Genomic DNA, 19,219 nt, shown 5'->3' with positions numbered 1-19,219 from the left:
GGGTAGATTTGTGCATGTGTGTATCTGCACACAGGAAAAAAATTGAGTTTTTTTTTTTTAAATATCCATTTGTAATCTGCCCAGTCACACCGTGTGCGTGTGTGTGTACAACACATGACACCAGCATCAAAGCAGTGACTGTTAATGACATCTGGGAAATACAGACCGCACCCTGCAACAACACCTGCATTCTGAATATACAAGGGCAGACAAATTAATGTCAGCACTTCATCAAAAAAGTGCGTGGAATTTGAAGCAACTAAATCTGCTAACACCCTGTATCCCTGTAGCCTGTCTATTTCCCATCATACCCCCTGCTGTCAGCTGTAGTGTCAGCTTGTGACTGTTGTTTCTCTTGGCAGATTAGTTTGTCTGCGTTTGGCATATGTTGCCATGATTCTAATCATCTAATCATATGGTTCCCCTTCACGTTTTGACAGCTTAAATAAATCAATCAAAGAGTAAACTGGCAGATCTCTTTTGCATATAACAGAAAGCCATGACAGTAACTGGCATTCAACATAATGCAAGCCACTTTTTATGTCACATTTTAGTCATGAACATATTCTCTTGTATTTACAAAAGTGAACATGTGTCTATGGCAGTGTGCAGTGTGTTGAAGCCTGGTTCCAGACCTCCAGATCACCACCAACCACCAAACACTGTCAGACAGGCCAAACAGAAAGGCAAGGATCCGGCCCCTTTCCTAACTAGCTGATATAATATCTGGCCCATCGGCAGTTTAAGGTGGGACAGCTAGTGTCAATGTTTTTTTTTTAGATTGTTTACTGACAACAGAGGCAAAAGGCAGCTGGACAGGGCAGGGGAGCAGCAGATTCGGGTGATGATTATCTGTAGGTCCATCACTGTGAGCGACTCCTTTCACATAGCTATACAGTTTTCAGACTGTCATTTGATCTATGGCGATCATGAAAATATCAGTTGCTTTAAGATAATCTGCAGCAGATTTCATACTCTAGCACCCTCACAGAAGGGAGGACAGGTGTGCAAAGTTGTTGGACCAAAATTTACAGGCTTATATAACTATAACCCCCTCAGGCATTCTGATGGGTATGCTCCACATCATAAATCACACTACATATGTCCTGACACTGCAAGAAACTGAGAATGATCGCACACTCTATAGATGATCTGTTGAACTATTCACTCTGAACGTGCTGCGCATATATGAGTGACATGTAACACAGAGATGAATTGGAGAGGGACTCTATGTGCCTGCTCGCTCTAAGAGCATGAGGCAACTTGCCAAGTTCAGATATATATAATACATTTTTCTTGTAATTAGCAGCTGCATAATTAAAGTGCACACCTATAGAGCTGCCCTTGGGTCGTGGTTCACCCATGAGAGTGGAGCTAGATGTGTTGTGATGCCTGGCACAGACCGAAATGTTTCAGTATCAGTACGTAGCAATTTGAGCGCTTTCTGCTACGCTTGGGTAGATTTTATCAGTGCATGAGTTTTTATATTGTGATAATTCCCAACTGTCACTACGTCACTCCCTGAAATGACTGAAGGCAACTGGCGTGACACCCTCAAAGGCACAGTATGCGCACGCTCTTTCAACAGCACATTAACTTGAGTGCTAAGTCACTTCAGAGCCCATTTTGGGGGAATGTGGTTGGATGGGCCTGGCAATACAGTGCCTTGCAGAAGTATTCCTACCCCTTACACTTTTCCACAGTTTGTCACGTTACAACCACAAACCTAAATGTATTTTATTGGGATTTTATGTGATAGACCAACACAAAGTGGCACATAATTGTGAAGTGGAAGGAAAATGATACTTTGTGTTCAAGATTTTTTACAAAAAAAATTCTGGAAAGTGTGTTGTGCATATGTATTCAGCCCCCTTTACTGATACCCCTAAATAAAATCCAATGCAACCAACTCCTTTCAGAAGTCACCTAATTAGTAAACAGAGTTCACCTGTGTGTACTTCAATCTCAGTATTAGGGAACATTAGTGAACAAACAGCATCATGAAGACTAAGGAACACACCAGACGGGTCAGGATTAAAGTTGTGGAGAAGTTTAAAGCAGGGTTAGGTTATAAAAGCATATCCCAAGCTTTGAACATCTCAAAGAACACTGTTCAATCCATCATTAGAAAATGGAAAACATATGACATAACTGCAAACCTACCAAGACATGGACATCCACCTAAACTGACAGGCCGGGCAAGGAGAGCATTAATCAGAGAAGCAGCCGAGAGGCCGATGGTAACTAAGAAGTACCATTTGACACAAGCCATGTAGGAGACACAGGAAACGTGGAAGAAGGTGCTGTGGTCAGATGAGACCAAAATTGAACTTTTTGGCCTACATGCAAAGCGCTGTGTGTGGCGGAAACCTAAAACTGCACATCAACCTGAACACACCATCCCCACCATGAAGCATGGTGATGGCAGCATCATGCTGGGGGGATGCTTTCCCTTCAGCAGGGACAGGGAAGCTGGTCAGAGTTGATGGGAAGATGGATGGAGCCAAATACAGGACAATCCTGAAAGAAAACCTGTTAGAGGCTGCAAAAGACTTGAGCCTGAGGTGGAGGTTCACCTTCCAGCAGGACAACAACCCTTAACATACAGCCAGAGCTACAATGGAATGGTTTAGATCAAAGCATATTCATGTGTTGGAATGGCCCAGACAAAGTCCAGACCTAAATCCTATTGAGAATCTGTGGCAAGACTTGAAAATTGCTGTTCACAGACGGTCTCCATTCAATCTGGCTGAACTGGAGCTATTTTGCAAAGAAGAATGGGTAGACATTGCAGTCGCTAGGTGTGCAAAGCTGATAGAGACATACCCCGAAAGACTTGCAGCTGTAATTGCAGCGAAAGTTGGTTTGACAAAGTATTGACTCAGGGGGGCTGAATGCACGCCACATTTTTCAGATTTTCATTTGTACAAAATCTTAAACACCAAGTATCATTTTCCTTCCACTTCACAATTATGTGTTACTTTGTGTTGGTCTATCACATAAAATCCCAGTAAAATACATTTAAGTTTGTGGTTGTAACGTGACAAACTGGAAAAGTGTAAGGGGTATGAATACTTTTGCAAGGTACTGTATGTTTGTTTCATTACATTTTGAAACACTTGTTTGACACTGCTAAAAAAAAAAAACAAACATGTCAGTTATTTTTGTTGTTGTTCATCGTTTAAAAGATTGCACTGGTTTTATTGTACACTCTCTAGCTGTCACTCACAAGGAGAAAAAGATGATTTCCTGCTACTGCATTGAATATTATGCAAGAACCTGCAAGGCCAAATTGTGTAATTTCAGCAGCAAAACACAAATTACTACAACATCGGTTCATTTAAACTACTTACAGCAAATAATAGATCTTTTCATTGCCAGTGTCGTAATTTCAGAACAGCAGAAGTAGGGCCACAAACACTTTTCAACTTTGGAAAAAAAAAAGAAAAAAAATTCCTGTAAGTTGCAGGTGGAATATGTATATCATGCTGTGTGTAAAGTACCCTCCTGAAGACGTATTTTGCAGGTTGCATAAGAGACAACTGCACAAACGTTGAACAGAAGTCCACTTTTATAGAGTGATCACTCACTAGCTGTTAATGAAGTGAATTCATGTTGACGCATTGTTTATGCGTCTCTTCATCCTTCTGTTTGCTGATGTTGGCAAACGGTTCGGTTCAGAAATAAAGATGAAAGAAACAGTGCAGACACTAACTGCTGAGAGTGCTTTCTTAGCCAAGGTGGGATGTTACAACACACCCACAAACAGCTCAGCCTCCCCAACCCCTCCCAGGAACTCACCCTGCAGTCTGCACCTACGATACTCTATACTAATTATTTCTTCGTTTCCCATGCTTAATCATTTTAGTATGAATTATCCTAGTGAACAAGCTTCCCCACTTTCCTCTGAATGAAGGACACAGCACATGTCCATCCATACGCACTTTAACTCACTCTTTTGTATGAGTTGTCATCTCAGCATATCATCTTTCACTTTGGCATCTACCCTGCCATTTTTCCTCGAACGGTGGTGGTTGATTGATTTATGGTCAGTTCTGATTTCTGCTGTCACCACCCCACGTCTGAGTCAAGGCTTGGTTTCCTGGGGCAACTAATGGGCCAGCTTTTGTCAGAAAAGAATGACAACCACCACAAGGTAAAACCACACCCCTGAGTATACCTGAACTGAGTGCATTGGATGTTTCACTCTCTCCCTTTCCCCTCCTTTCATAACTTGTTCCACTCATTCCACCTCTCATATATTCTAAAAGGTCAGCAAGATTTACCCACAGGTAAAGAGCAATTAACCGCATAGCTCTGGAGTCACTTTTACTGCGTGAGCTGCCCTGGTCTGTCTGCTGTCAGTTATCCTTTGTCTATATACTGTAAAGCTGACGCTAATTATTAGGTTTATATTGAATGAAACATTTAAACCCAATATTTTTGCTTGGCATAGCTGCACGAAATGGAGAATGCTGCTCTGTATTCATTTTATACAATTTGATGGAATTTGGAAACTCAAATATAAATCTGAAGCGGCACAAAAAAATAAAATAAAATAAAAATAAATAAAAATAATAATCACCATCAACCGGTGATGAATTGAACTACAGTGTGGACAATTAGTGACATTTATAAAGTTGATTATTTTTAAATATGCTGAGCCTCCTTCTTCTTCCAATCCGTCCCATGGTAACTAAACACCATCTTACAGTCAGTAAAGCTTATCAGCCACTCATTTCTTTGGCAGCTTGTCATAAGGTCCCTATTTTCTTGCACAGAACTGTGATTTAAAGAGTGTCACAGATAAGGCCCGGCCCGATCAAAGGGTACACACAGCAATAAAGGAGCAGTCTCAGTTCTGCTGTTTCACAACACCAGAAAAACAACATGGGTAAAAACAAAAGCCACTGATTACTTTCATCCAGTGTCTGCAGGTAACTCCCATCAGACAGGAGGTAAGGGTGCATGAAGTTTATCATTTCTCACTTGCTTAGCTTTCTCTTTTAATGCATTCCATTGCATGGCTTGTTTTCTTTTTTTATGTATATATACACTTTTACATGTAGTATGATCTTGCCTCAAGTTAAAAAAAAAAAAAAAAAAAAGGTAACCACTTTCAGTTACATTAAAATGATGTTGCATCAGTTGCAAGTCAATAACTGTGACAAATAAAACAAAGTGAGAATTCTTTTCACCTGAATGGATGTTTGAGATGTCCACTGAGGCTGTAAAGCAGACATGCTTTCAGCATTTTGAGTCCTTTGTAGCGTTTGTCTCCACACAACCTGTCTGACTTGCCGTACTTTCCTACACATTCATGGGGCTTTGATTCTGCATCTCTTATCTCTGATTTTTGTCTCCATGCCCTTCCACACCCATACACACACCTACAAGCAAACGCCAACACTACATGCTCAGACTATTTTGCATTAGATTTCTCCTCTCTGACTGGAAAAGGAGCACCATAAACACTATAAAAACTGGCTAAAGTTGAATTTGTACTATTCACTGCTATTACCTGATCAACTGGGATTTTCACTGATAACTTTTTCTATCAGTGTTTGATCCTCTTTTGGTTCCCGTACCACTCCCTACAGTACCAAGAGTCTTTGCACAAAGACAGGCCCTGACAAGAGCTAAATCTATCTGTATCCCCTTTAAGAGCCACTTTCCTTTTTTTTTTCCACTGGGAGTCAAATCTGGCTTGTTTCAAACTTAGTGAATTATGCTGCTGCCTTGCCTGAACCTGCTTTCTGCTGGTAGTGGTAAAAACATGCCTTGCCTTCAGGCACCAATCAGAAAAAAAGCATAAGCTGTACTAACTGTGTTGGGTGAGTCTGATTAAAACATGACCCTGAAAGTACAGAGATATTTACTGCTCTGTGCCCTCACACACCTGAAAATTCCCTCAGAGCTTCTAAAGCTTTTCATTGGCAAATGGTATGATTTGCATATTAATCCATCTATCTATCTATTTTTTTTTTCTTTTAAATACTCATTTATTTGGAATCGGGGTCACAGGAGAGCTGGAGCCAATCCAAGGATGTACTGGAGGAGAGGACAAAAAATAGCCCTGGAGAGATTATTATGTAACAGACCTCGTGAAGAATTCCAGCTGCCACTGATGAGGATTAAGATAAAGTTTATCTTAAAACTACTTTTTAAAGACAGACTGCAGTCTACTGACGGGGAGAAGTTAGAGGTAGTCTTACAAGTGTAGTGCTTAACTACAAGTACTTGTAGGCCAGCGGTGCAAAGTACCTACATCTGTTTACTCAAGTACAGTACTTAAGAACAATGTTAGGATTGTTGTACTTTTAACGTTACACATTTAACGTTACTTTACTCCCACTCCACTACATTTCAGAGGGTACTATTGTACTTTTTACTCCATTACATTTATCTGACATCTAAATAATAATTAATAATTATAATAATTACTTTGCATTTAAAACATATGATCTAAATTGATGTGATGTAGTGTTTTTAGTTAAAATGCCCCTCCTTCCTTAGACATATTCCCAAGGCTCAAGGACCAACTAGTGCTCCCATGCTGCAGCCCATCCTGGCCCCATGCGAGCACAGTGTAAACTAAAATTAAGTCTCAAAACTACATTTTGACACAGAGCCCATCTACAAGACAGGGCTAGAAAGATAATAATAATAATAATACAGGTTACAAACTGATCAAATTTCATCCTAAGAACTGATGTAAGATAAACTGTGAACCTGGGGCTGCAGGGACAACTGAGGCCCAGCTGATAATCCAACCCTGGCCAAAAATATAAAGTGGTTAGATTATCTCCGTCTTAACTACAGCATTGAAATTCTGTGTGCATGTTAATAATGAGTAGTAATATTTCAATACTACACTGCATACAGCAAAACACACTTTTATTTTTGATCCAAACAGAATCTTTTTGAATGCAGGACTTGTACTTCTGGTGGAGTATTTTTACACTGTGGTATTACTGGTTTTACTGCTATAGGCCAAAAAAAAAAAAAAAAAGGGACTCACAAATCTCCCAATGCAATACAAGGAGTGAAAGTTAAATAGTTGTTGGACTGCATAAAATAACACCTGTCATCTACTATCATAACAGTATGTAAAGTGAATAAAACTTGTTGTTTCTGCTGTTTGCTTTTCATCCATATTTGAGCATTAGGATCCCCAGCACCATTGAAATGCGTGGGAAATACTTGTGCTCTGAAATGAGCAGAGAGACAGAAAGGCCTTGATATAATATACAAGTTGTTCTACTGCACGACCTGAAAGAAACCACACAGCACGAAAGACACAAGCAGTTTTAATCAGGCAACCCACAGGCCTCACCCTGATCATTATTCAACATTCAACTTAATGCCTTCAACTGTGCACTGTAGCAGTGTAGTTAAGAAATAACAGGATGTGGCCGTTTGGTTTGTCTTTATGGTACTTCTTTGGAAATTAGATTATCAAAAAATAAACTATATATTACACATAAGCACCATACACACACACACACACACTGTCAATGCCACTTAAAGAGTATTTACCAGTGCTGTGTAGATTTACTTGTAATGAGGGATGCAACTTGTTTGGTTCAAGGCTTTTCATTGACAAAACAAGTGCACTCTGAGGAGCTCAGCACAGTGCAGGCTCAAACAAACCACGTGAAGGGACACAACCATCTGAGGTTAGATAAATCTCAGCTTCACATCATGCATTTCTCCTGCGCATGAAACAAATGCTAAGTGGTGAGAAGGAAACAAAACCAGGCCAGCGCCAGCATTATTTTCTGATTTATTTATACTTCACTTGATTTTATTTTTATGTTTTTGTATCTGAGCGTCTCTTTCAATTATCAGTGCATTCTTGTTTACAGCATAGTCTCCTAGTGAGTAAGTGCTGTGTTTTATTGCCGTCCAAATATCTGCTCATCTGTGCATGTCCACAGATCAGCATGAGTCAAGTTTTACGCACAAAAGAAAGACAAACGACTAACACTTTCTCCTCCCTTTTTCTACCATGCCCACTCTGCATGCCCGTAAATGATCATGAATCAGACCTTCATGGCATGAGAGAATAACACATTGGGTGGAACTGCTGAAACTGATGCACACTTCATAAAGCGCAGCGCACACTCTGAAAGATGCTCCCTGCAAAATGTTCAATTTTAACAAGATATACCTTTAGTCAGACTTTCAGAGATGTAGGAGACTGTCTTTCAATTATTCTCACAATTTCTGATGCACATCTTCAAACAGCAGCAAAGAGCTATACAGTATATTACTATAAGCACTAATCAAATTTCTCTAACAGTACTAAATCAAACAATGCACCAAACTGTAAATGGGTCTTTAATACAAGATGAAAAAGGTTGTGTTATCCAGAGTGTTGGTGAGCCTAACAACACAATAGCGCCTCCTTGTGCAAAAGCATGAAATGGTTGCCTGTTCAGGTTGCTACACGCTGAAATGCTGGACATAACTGCTCCTGAGCACTCTCCATTAAAGGACAATTTTTTTTTTATTAAATTTGTAGACTACTGGACAACTGATGTGAGACAAGGTTTCTTTTTATTCATTTGTACACTGTTTCAGCTGCAGATAAGGACTCTCTGATATGCTGCATTGTTAGTCAGTCTGCCATATAAGCAAACACACTGGCACGCATACACACAAACAAACACAATTTGTACTCACAACTCATTACTCATTACTGCTGTCCTGCTGAGCACAACAGGAAAATGCCCTGATCCAGTTATGGATCTCACACACACACACACACACACACACACACACACACACACACACACACACACACACACACACACACACACACACACACACACACACACACACACACACACACACACACACAGAGGGTGTGGTCAGCATCAACTCTCAGTGCTCCTGTAAAATGACATCCTGGGCTCTGCAGGGTGACATACTCAGTTCAAGAGGTGAGATACTGCCCCCTGGTGGGAAACGATTGAACGTTTCAAATATATACCCACACCCATATACACACACACACTCACAGTGCTTAACATATTTATTTTATTTAAATTAAATTATTAGACCACCACCCAATGTAAGGTTTATGCCAAAGCTGCCCTAAATTAACATCACTGGTAATTACCAAAATAATTTTTTATGCTTCTGTAATGATTAATACACTGGTATGTAGAAGCTCTTTAACCAAAATGATATTTTTAATGCAAAAATATAATTGTTATTGTTATGCATGAATTTTCAAATTTACTGTTTTACAAAAACACAGTAAAAATAGTAAAGCACATTATTATTTTTTTGATTAAGATGTCAAATTATAGTTATTTACTTGTTTTAGTGGTTGAATGTTTTGCTTGATTAATTTCTGACTTCTAAGAAAAGCCCAGTGAGCCGGCTCAAATTCAGGTATAAAAAGGTGAATTCAGTTTGAAATTCTTCATTTCTGCTCAAAATGGTAAAACGCTGAGAGCTCACTGAAAATGAAAGAGTCCACGTTAAAGTACTTCATGATGCTTTGCAGTTAACTGAACTGAATTAAAATTGAAATGAATTGAGAATTGAATTGTCGAGCCTGGTATTTACAAAATGCGCCAAGGGAGAGGCAGGAAACAAAAGTTAAATGATGCAGATGTCAGACACCTCCAGATTTTCAGTACTAGAGACAGAGGGAAGACCACCGCTGATCTTCAGGCAGAGATGAATGCTTCTAGATCAGAGTCTGAGAAAGTCTCCAGAATGACCATAAGCAGACGACTGGGGGAAAGACTGATAGCTGATAAGCACAACATCTTAGTGCATCACGGAATCCCTTCTTGACTGAATCTGATTGGTCGTGGGTTCATATACCAACAAGACAATAACCCCAAGCATACTTCAAAGCTGTGCAGAGACTATTTGACCAAGAAAAAGGAACCTGGAGTACTGGAACTGATGGACTGGCCAAGTCAAAGTCCGGATTTGAATCCTATTGAACGAATTTGGGATTTAGTAGGTTCAAAGATTGATCGCACAAAAGTTTAATCTAAAGCAAGTCTGTGGGAACAGCTAGAAACTCAATAACAAAAGAGACGGTCAAAAGGTACATAAAAACAATGCCAGCAAGAATGCAAGCTGTTATCAAGGCCACAGGAGGCCACACAAAATATTATTTGTTTTTTGGTTATTATGTGTGAAAAAGGACTATTTAGTTGTTTCAGTTTATTTGCCAAATAAATAATATGCATATATATATATATATATATATATATATATATATATATATATATATATAGGATATATAAACATTTTCTCCTTTCACTCTCACCTCTGTCTACGTGTTTGTTTATTGTCATTAAACCTAAATGCTGTATACACATACACTGCTGACTTCTTCCTCCCAAATCAATTTTTATAAGTAATTATAAAGCACTTTAGTAATAAATAACCCTTTTAAATCCGACTACCTTTTGCGTAATTTTATCATTCCAGTAGTTGTAATGATGGACCAACATTTCAAGCTATCTGGCTATATTTTATTGGCAATGAAATAATTAAGATACAGAAGTTGAAAGCTGATTTAAGTGAAAAAGCCCTGCAAAGTGACCTGAAGGCAGACAAGGTTAACCAGCTAAAGAGACAGGTACTTCCCTCAGGAGCTGGTACAGAGCAAAACAAAGCTCAAAGGACAATGAATACTGGATTTTAACATGTGAACAATAACATAACTCAAAATAAATACTAATGTTTCTCCATGTTAGCTAAGGTAAAAAAGGTTTGTTTGCTTTACACATTCATCTTAACAAGCAGGCTGTTTCCATCTTGTGCAGCTGCGCCACAGTGGCCAGGAAAAAAAATGTTTCACTGATTCTTAACCTTGCATGTCTGCACCTACCGCTGTAAAAGTACAATATGTGCAAGCAACAAAAACAGTACTGATGCCATTCTGCGGTTAAAAAACTCACCGACCGATGCTTCCCGAAAACGGTTTCGTCGTCGAGGTCTTGCCTTCAGTCAGGTTTAGCAGACCAGGGTTTCTGTTGAGTCTGAAATTCACGCTGAACACAAACTGTGTGTGTGTACTTGTGTTTGGCACGTGGCGTTATCCTTACTACGTAAACCTGGGTAGCGTGAGGCGTCTGTAATACACACTAAACAGTGTCACTGCAGGACGAGCACAGGTGTAACTAAACAAAAGTAATGATCATGGCCGCATTCCATTTCTATTTGCAAGCTCCCAATGCCTCGCAGCGTCCATGCTCGCTGAACGCTACGGCTCACTGTGACAACTAAACGGAGCGCGGCTGATGTTAACCCTAATTTGTTTCACCTGTGCTTCACTTCCTGCGAGGACGAGTCAAAATGTCTGAGGTGAAAAGGGGTTACTGACGTCGCATGCTCAGTCTTAAAATCCAGAAATAAAATGCACGAAAATAAATAAATAAATAATCAAACCACATCTAACCCTTGCTGACATTTCTTAGCTGACTGCAGGGCCACCAACACAGCAGGGGAACTGTATGTTTAGAGAGCAATGGATTAACACTTCACTGTACAAACACGTCCAGTGAAGTGTTATTTATTTTATCATTTTATACTGTTTTGGTCAATCTCCACACAAGAAACCACATTTGACAGATGTCATTTTTCAGGTCCAAACATCACTTTTTTCAGTAAACACATTTTTATTTTGTTTGGTAGCAAAAACAGCACCTCAGGACAACAGTATGATGTGGGCAGCCTCCTAAGGGGTCGAACAGTTTTCAGTTACAGGACTCACACAGGGAAGACATGCACTACCTACTGCAGCAGGCAATTTTAAGACATTAGTTGACCAACAACACTGAAGCACTGTTTCAGTACATTCACATTCCTTTGACAACGGCACTTTCCATTTGATGCAACACCGTTTGGAAGGTGACAACCCTTCCTGTATGAAATAGCTGTTGCATAGATTTCAAAGAAGTGTTTATTTTTATAGTTGCAATTTGCCCATTTTTTTTTTTTTTTTTTAAATCTCACTTTCTAAAACAAAACTTTTTTTTTTTTGTACAGACAGTTAGACATCAGACATCAGATCATAAATTCTTTGGTCCCTTTCAGAGCTTTGGTAGTGTTCATTTATTGCTTCATGAAAAACATGTTTCGGTTCTACTGGAGAGTGGCTGGCAAGCATTTTAACTTCAGAGTTGTTTATTATGATAGTTTGGGCAGGGGGTGAACTGTGAGTAAAAAAAACTACCAGAGAGGCAGAGGAGATCATAGCAGACAAGTAGCTACACCTCTAAAGTAGACAGCTCAATCCTCAATGACCTCAGAGGACTCGGACACCACTCTGCCGTCCTTGGTCTCAATCATTTTGATAACGACATTCTTCTTGCTCTGGGTGGTGCTGTATCCGCCGGCACTGCCGCCGCTGAAGCCGCCCACACCGCTGCCATATCCACTGCTAAAACCACTGGAGTAGCTGCTGGAGTAGCTGCTCTTCATGCTGTCCATGGGGAAACCACTGTAGCTTGCTGTTGAGAGAAGGGAGGTTGGAGAATAACTTTAAAATGTGCAGAATCAAAACTTAAAATTAACAAATTAGAACTGAACTTATTTAAACTATGTCAACAAAGGTGCCTTACTGCTCTGTTGGGAGATGTTGATAGCCTTGATGCCATTTGCCAGCCTGTCCTCTTCTCCCTCCAGCAGTTTCCTGTAGGTGGCGATCTCAATGTCCAGAGCCAGCTTGACGTTCATCAGGTCCTGGTATTCTCTGATCTGGCGGGCCATGTCCTGTTTGGCTCTCTGCAGGGCGTCTTCCAGGTCCCTGATGCGGGCCTTGGCGTCCTTCACTGCCATTTCACCGCGCTCCTCAGCCTCAGCGATCTGGGCCTCCAGGTTGGCACGCTGGGAAAAGATTTTTTAAAAATTAGACAACGATGTAAACTATAATACGATGACTCAAAATGCCATTGCATCAAAACCCTTTTTTTCATACCTGTCCCTTGACGGCATCAATCTCTGATGTCAGTCTCTGGATCATGCGGTTGAGGTCTGCAATCTCTGTCCTAGTAGCCCTCAGGTCATCTCCATATCTGCTGGCGGATGTCTGCATCTCCTCAAACTAAATGAACATCAGCAAAACAGGATATTACAAACTTTGACGCCTCTTGACAGAGTTTTTACTGAGGTGAAAAATGTTTTCACACACCATATTTCCTCTTTTCTTATGAAAAAAAATGATGTAATGATATATATATGTATATGTATATATATATATATATATATATATATATATATATATATATATATATATATATATATATATATATATATATATATATATATATATATATACATATATATATATATGGCAAAAACCCTAAACATAAGAAAAATTTGGAAGCCTCATCCTTTACCTTGGTCTTGTACCATGTCTCTGCTTCAGCGCGGCTGCGGTTAGCGATGTCCTCATACTGTGCCTTGACTTCAGCCACAATGGCGTCCATGTCCAGGTGGCGGCTGTTGTCCATCTCCACAATGACTGAAGTGTCCTTGATCTGGCTCTGGAGCTCACGCAGTTCCTGAAAAAGTTAAAAAGATAATTAGTCACTCCCACCTCACTGAGGAAACCCATCCAGTTAATGTACTTCCAAACATGGTGCAAGAGATTGAGTCAAGATGTGAAACAGATGCTGAAAAAAACCACAAATGCAGGAGAGATCTATTCCAAAATGATACCACAAACATCATCAGTATGCCATGATCGGATAGATAAATCACAAATAATGCTGATGAAAGCAGCAAGAAGTTTGGAGGCTGACAGTTTTAAAGCCAGGAGGGAAAGTAAGAAACAAACAGCACCACCCAGCTGATTCTGAGCCGTACCTCCTCATAGATCGACCTGAGGAAGTTGATCTCATCTGTCAGACTCTCAAGTTTGGCCTCCAGCTCAACCTTATTCATGTAGGCCTCATCGACATCCTGGAACCAAGAGAAGTGTTTGTTAGAACGGGACACCACAAAGAACTGATTTGCATTTTCATCTTCAGTGAAAGAAAAATATCAAAATGCTGAAAGAAAATGCATTTAGGGTATTAAATTTAAAGCTGAGTAAATTGTGGTGCTGACCTTCTTGATGAGGACAAAGTCATTCTCACACTCTGTGCGCTTGTTGATCTCATCTTCATATCTGGGAGGGGAAAAAAAAAAAGAAAACACATTTTATGATCAGATTTTGAATATTCAGTAAAATCCCATCTTGTGCTCCTGTTCAGTTCTGAGAGTTAATACACTGATGTAACACTAGGAGGCACAAGTAGTCCATCCCTAACTTTTGAACTCCTGCGGGACATGTGTCTGTTGACTCAGGGCCAAGACTGAGAGGTGTTAATGATAGTTTTCCCTCAGGAGCTCCTCAGCCCATATGCTCCATTTGTCTGTGGATAACTGTGTGTGGCACAATTGTACCCGTCTGTGTTAGAGACATGAGGGTCAGAACGCACACAATTGTGCCACGGTCCTCCTGTGTAAAGCTATAGGCAGCTTTGCTGACAGCCAACTCTGTAAAATGAGTTTTAGATCTCGTCATATGTAACGTAATGGGTGTTCAGAACATACTTCCTCAGTGTTGTAATTCCCTGGAGTTTGTGTGATGCAAGACAATGGACAGATGTAGGGAGTAGTCCACAAAAAGATTAACTCAGTGGGCTGCAATGCTTGTCTTGAAGCACAAATCTAACTTGAAAAGTTTACATTGGTCCTGATGTCAAAAAATCCAATTATATTTTATTTTTGAATGAAGTTTTTATGCATTTTGAAAATCGTCCAGTGCATTCTAATCAAAAGATATGAATCCATATGTCTCTTTATGGAACAAAACAGGTCTGATGCAACATAAAAGATCTCATTTTTAGCCCCGGTTGCCCCCTTCCACACTCACTTGTTCTTGAAGTCCTCCACCAGGCCCTGCATGTTGTGCAGGTCGGCCTCCAGCTTCATCTTGTCGTTGCCCAGGCTGTCCAGCTGTCTGCGCAGGTTGCCGATGTAGGCCTCAAACATGGCGTCGATGTTGGAGCGGGTGGTGGTCTGCCCCTGCAGCAGGTTCCACTTGGTCTCCAGCATTTTGTTCTGCTGCTCCAGGAAGCGAACCTGATGGCCAGAGAAAGACACAGAAAGAAGAAAAAAAAAGAGATCACTTAATGAATATAGGAATGTGTGAAGAAATGGACGACTTGAACCTCACTAAATAAGCAGCCATTCAAAAAAACCTGTGTAAAGAATCAATGACTTACATGCTTGTTTACTGTGACTCATGTGAAGACTTATTCCTAGTCATCAGTTGCAAAGTATTATGAAATTAACTTTAAAAATGTGATGTAACTATGTCACCTCCAAGTCAACTTCCTAACAAACAGGATCAGGATTAACCTGGCCATGCCTCTTAGGCATTCAGCGTCCACAGTCGTTGTTCTTATCTATCTTTGGTGATCTGTAAACCACTGTAGGCAGTGTTTCCAGACAGGCCATAGTTTTCCAAAGGAAGGTCATGACATACGTGCATCCTGACAGGAGGCAAAGGGGAGGGAGAACAAGACGAGGTTGGAAAAAGCCCGAGATGGAGGAATAGAGCTAGTTAACCCTTCTCCTTCCTTGTCTTCCTGTTTTTCTGCAGCCATGAGCACAAATGCAGAGCAGGAGAGAAAGGGGGTGCAGCCAAGTTACATCTGCAGGCAGATGCAGCAAAGTAAATATTTAACTGTGTTATTAGTGTGATGAGGGACGAGAGGAGAGCAGAAAGTGATGGGGGAGGTGGAGCGGGAAAGTGAAGGCCATTTAGCAGCTGAAGAGAAGAGCAGGGGAGATGTGAAGGTAGGAAATGAACAGGTGGGGAGTTTGCATATTAGTGACCAGTAAAAGCGAGATAGTGAAAGCAGATATGTGACACAATGGACTTTGCTCCCTGACACATTACACTCTACAGGTGACACCTAACCAAGAAGCTCTAATGGTCTTCATTTCAGCTGGATTAAACACGGATGATAAAACTCCTCCATATTTACTGCCACCGTGAGATAACAGAGGACAGGGTTTATCTTTTTGTCTGTAAGTATGCAAAATGCACTTCATCTTCTTTTAATCATTGTGTCGCGAGAAGGAGAGTTGATATGTAGCCAGTTAGCTGGCACTGACGAGAACATGAAACCAGCTGGCCTTTTTAAATATTAACCCACTGCTGGGGCCTTCAAAGGACAGAAACACTCCTGAGTATTGCATAAAAGCTGGACTTTAATGCCAATCTGAATGATAAAAAGTCGGACAATTAACACACCCAGTGGACACTCCTTATAAAATGTGTCACTGTGGAAGAAGGTATTGTCATTGAGGTAACAATGGCTCTCAGTACTAACTGTACGTGTGTGTTTGAGAGGGGTGGGGGCCACCAGGGCAGTAGAAAGAGCCACACCCCAGCCAAGGGAGGGACCAGTCCCAAGGTAACTCGTATCACAAGCCCTGAGCTCTACCCTGACACACCCTTAGCTTTCTCTCCCTGTCTCCTTCTCTCTCTCTCTTTGTCTTTCTCAGTCTCTCATTTCTGCACGTCTGTTTTTCATCACTATAAAAGGGCAGCCAGAGCCAAAAGATAAAGAGCATAATGCTAAAGTTTGAGCACACTCAGTCTCTGCTGCCATGACTGCCTCTGTGGGAGGTGACGAAAGCAGAGAGGGCAATAAATCAACTTTAAATCAACTTTCCACACAGCAAAAGTGAGCAAATCAGCATTACAGGACATGTGGCAAACATATGCACCTCTATATCAAATGTTGCATAACAATGTCACAGCACTGAAACACGTTTTGACTACACTGTCAAAAGCTTTCCAGCCAACTAAAGCAATTTCTGTCTGTTTGAGGAGGAGAATAAGGCAAAGACTGTATAACCAGAATTTCTGACACACACACACACACACACATATATATATATCTGCCTCTGTTACCTTGTCAATGAAGGAAGCAAAGCGGTTGTTGAGGCTCTTGATCTGCTCCTTCTCCTGGGTGCGGACGGCTTGGATGGTGGGGTCAATCTCGAGGTTCAGGGGGGCCAGCAGGCTCTTGTTCACAGTCACGGCGGTGATGGGGGCCTGAGAGACCATGCCACCACCGAAGCTCATGCCCATACCCATACTTGCACCACCCATGCTGGAGCTCAAGCCATAGGCAGAGCTGCTGGTGATGCCAGCTCCTCCAAAGCCCCTGTTGGTTCCTCCATAGGAACTCTTGAGACTGTAGCTCCTGCGGGAGGTGACACTGCCTGGTCCGGCATAGGAGCTGCTGCTGAAGCTCAGCGGGGCAGAAGAACTCTTCACACTGTAAGAGCTGCTCCTATAGGTGGTCATTCTGAAATCTGGAGTAGTTTTTTTTTCTTTTGAATGAAATGAGTCTGGGATGGTCAGACCGAATGGCTCGGTTGGCAAGGCACGCAGGCAGGCAGAGGGGAGAGACCAGAGTGGATAGACAGAGAAGAAACTACTGAGGAGTTTTAAAGCCTGATGGTGTGGGAGGAGTCTGGACTGAGCTGCCATTGGCTGCAGGGCTGGGTGAGATAGAGGGAGGCAGGGCTGTAACATTACACCTCTATGACACATTGTCCAGTCACTCAAAACCATTACCTGCTCTTTCTACAGGCTTCTCTGTGTTGTTAGAGACGGTCAGCCGTTATATTTCTTTGCTTTAATAAGCTCTTCTCTGTCTCTCTATGTGTGTGTGTCTGTCTAGGTGAAAGTTTTCAGACACACCACAGCTGATTCAAATTCTGGAAGTCTTGTCAAATTAAAAAAAAAAAAAGATCACTTCTATTCAGCAGCAGCTGTGTCTGTGAAAAAGTGCAGAGTGTGAGCGTGGGGGCGGGTTGGTTGTTGAGTGGTTGATAAGAAGTTCAGTTTTTCCTACACATTATTGCTGGTTTACGTCTGTAAATTAAGGTGTGTATAATTCATTGGTAAGGTATGTGTGTGTGTGTGTGTGTGTGTGTGTGTGTAAAGAGGGAGGTGCTGCTGATTACCTTTTGGAACATACAACAATGACTATGGAATGCAGAGCACAATGCAATGGTGTTTAATTAAACATAGTAAATAAGCCAACACCATCATACAGTTCAAGCCACAACACTACACTACAAGCCACCCCCAGCTGTTTTACATATTGAAATACACACCAGGACAGGTTTGACTACAAGTCCAAACTCTTCCCAACAAATCTAATTCCCATTGTTAGAGTCCAGGAATGCTGTTTGTCTTTGTTTTCCTAGAGGAATAGCTCAACATTTTGAGGAATACATTCTTTCTTGGCAAGAGTTGGATGATAAGATTGATGCCACTCTCGTGTCTGTACTCATCTAGAAAAAAAAACACAACAGAAAACTGAAATGAAAATGAAAGCCCAGCTTTATTAAAACATTGAAACCAACCTAATTTTATCAAGCCTGATTAAAAGTAGAAGACAAATTTTGCTGCTTGTCGGAAAAGAAGCATCAATGAAACAGCTTTTGATGCTGAGAAGCACTTGGGAAATCCAACAGTTGTCATGCCTATATTTTTTTACTCAAGCATTTTTCAAACAGGACTACAGCTGTTACTGCAACAGTATCCTACAGCAAGGCATTTTGGAGGAGTGTTAGCAATTTTTGATGCTTTAGGGCCCAGAACCCTCTGGCTGTGGCAGATAACCCGTGTGCAACCCTCAGCTTTGCTCTAAATTTAACACACACCACATCAGAATCAGAATCAGAATCAGGTTTAATCGCCAAGTACGCAAACACATACAAGGAATTTTTTGCCGGCAGTTGTTGTCTCTCTAGTATATAAAATATAAAAATATTTTCAAATATACAAATATACTGTTCTGTAGCTTCTATGTGCAAACCAGGTGAACTGCACTAACCAGCTGGCTTTCATTACCATTGAACAAGAGACATTTGAGGTTAACGCCACCAAGCCTGAGGCCATGATGAACAATGAACACGTATGTCAAAGTTTATTTATGCTCATACACAACTGTGTGCTTCGAACTGCCATCATTACATGCTCTTTACTCAGGTTACAGAGCTGTGATATGTTGTCAATCTCTAAAAACACCTTTTCAGAGTTCATACCTGAGAAAACCACTCACTGTGTAAACACTGAATCAGAATGATGACACCACACTGACAACAGAGCCACTATCACTCTTATCATTCCTGCCCGTACTGTATCTTCACC

The 19,219-nt window shown here is 40.9% G+C and overlaps 1 protein-coding gene across 1 annotated transcript; it reads right to left on the bottom strand.

Annotated features, from left to right (window-relative positions):
* Window positions 1–11,640: 11,640 nt before the first annotated feature.
* krt8 (keratin 8) lies at window positions 11,641–17,485 on the bottom strand. The gene is made up of 8 exons (XM_041047858.1): window positions 16,961–17,485; window positions 14,906–15,114; window positions 14,095–14,155; window positions 13,852–13,947; window positions 13,383–13,547; window positions 12,962–13,087; window positions 12,606–12,870; window positions 11,641–12,494 (listed from the first exon to the last, which is right to left on the bottom strand). Exons 1-8 carry the CDS (start codon window positions 17,357–17,359, stop codon window positions 12,274–12,276), a joined length of 1,542 nt encoding a protein of 513 aa, XP_040903792.1. The 5' UTR covers window positions 17,360–17,485; the 3' UTR covers window positions 11,641–12,273.
* Between the last annotated feature and the right edge of the window lie 1,734 nt (window positions 17,486–19,219).

This window comes from Toxotes jaculatrix, chromosome 2 (genome assembly GCF_017976425.1).
Source record: "Toxotes jaculatrix isolate fToxJac2 chromosome 2, fToxJac2.pri, whole genome shotgun sequence".
Classification (NCBI taxonomy): domain Eukaryota; kingdom Metazoa; phylum Chordata; class Actinopteri; family Toxotidae; genus Toxotes; species Toxotes jaculatrix.
The sequence above is the reverse complement of the archived record's forward strand: the minus strand, read 5'-3'. Positions and strand labels throughout refer to the sequence as shown.

Excerpts from the sequence above, each read along its gene's own strand:
- krt8 (XM_041047858.1), bottom strand. The coding sequence starts at position 17,359 with ATGACCACCTATAGGAGCAGCTCTTACAGTGTGAAGAGTTCTTCTGCC. Across the intron at positions 15,115-16,960 it reads TTGCTTCCTTCATTGACAAG|GTTCGCTTCCTGGAGCAGCA; the intron begins GTAACAGAGGCA and ends TCTGGCCATCAG. Across the intron at positions 13,948-14,094 it reads ACTTTGTCCTCATCAAGAAG|GATGTCGATGAGGCCTACAT; the intron begins GTCAGCACCACA and ends TCTTGGTTCCAG.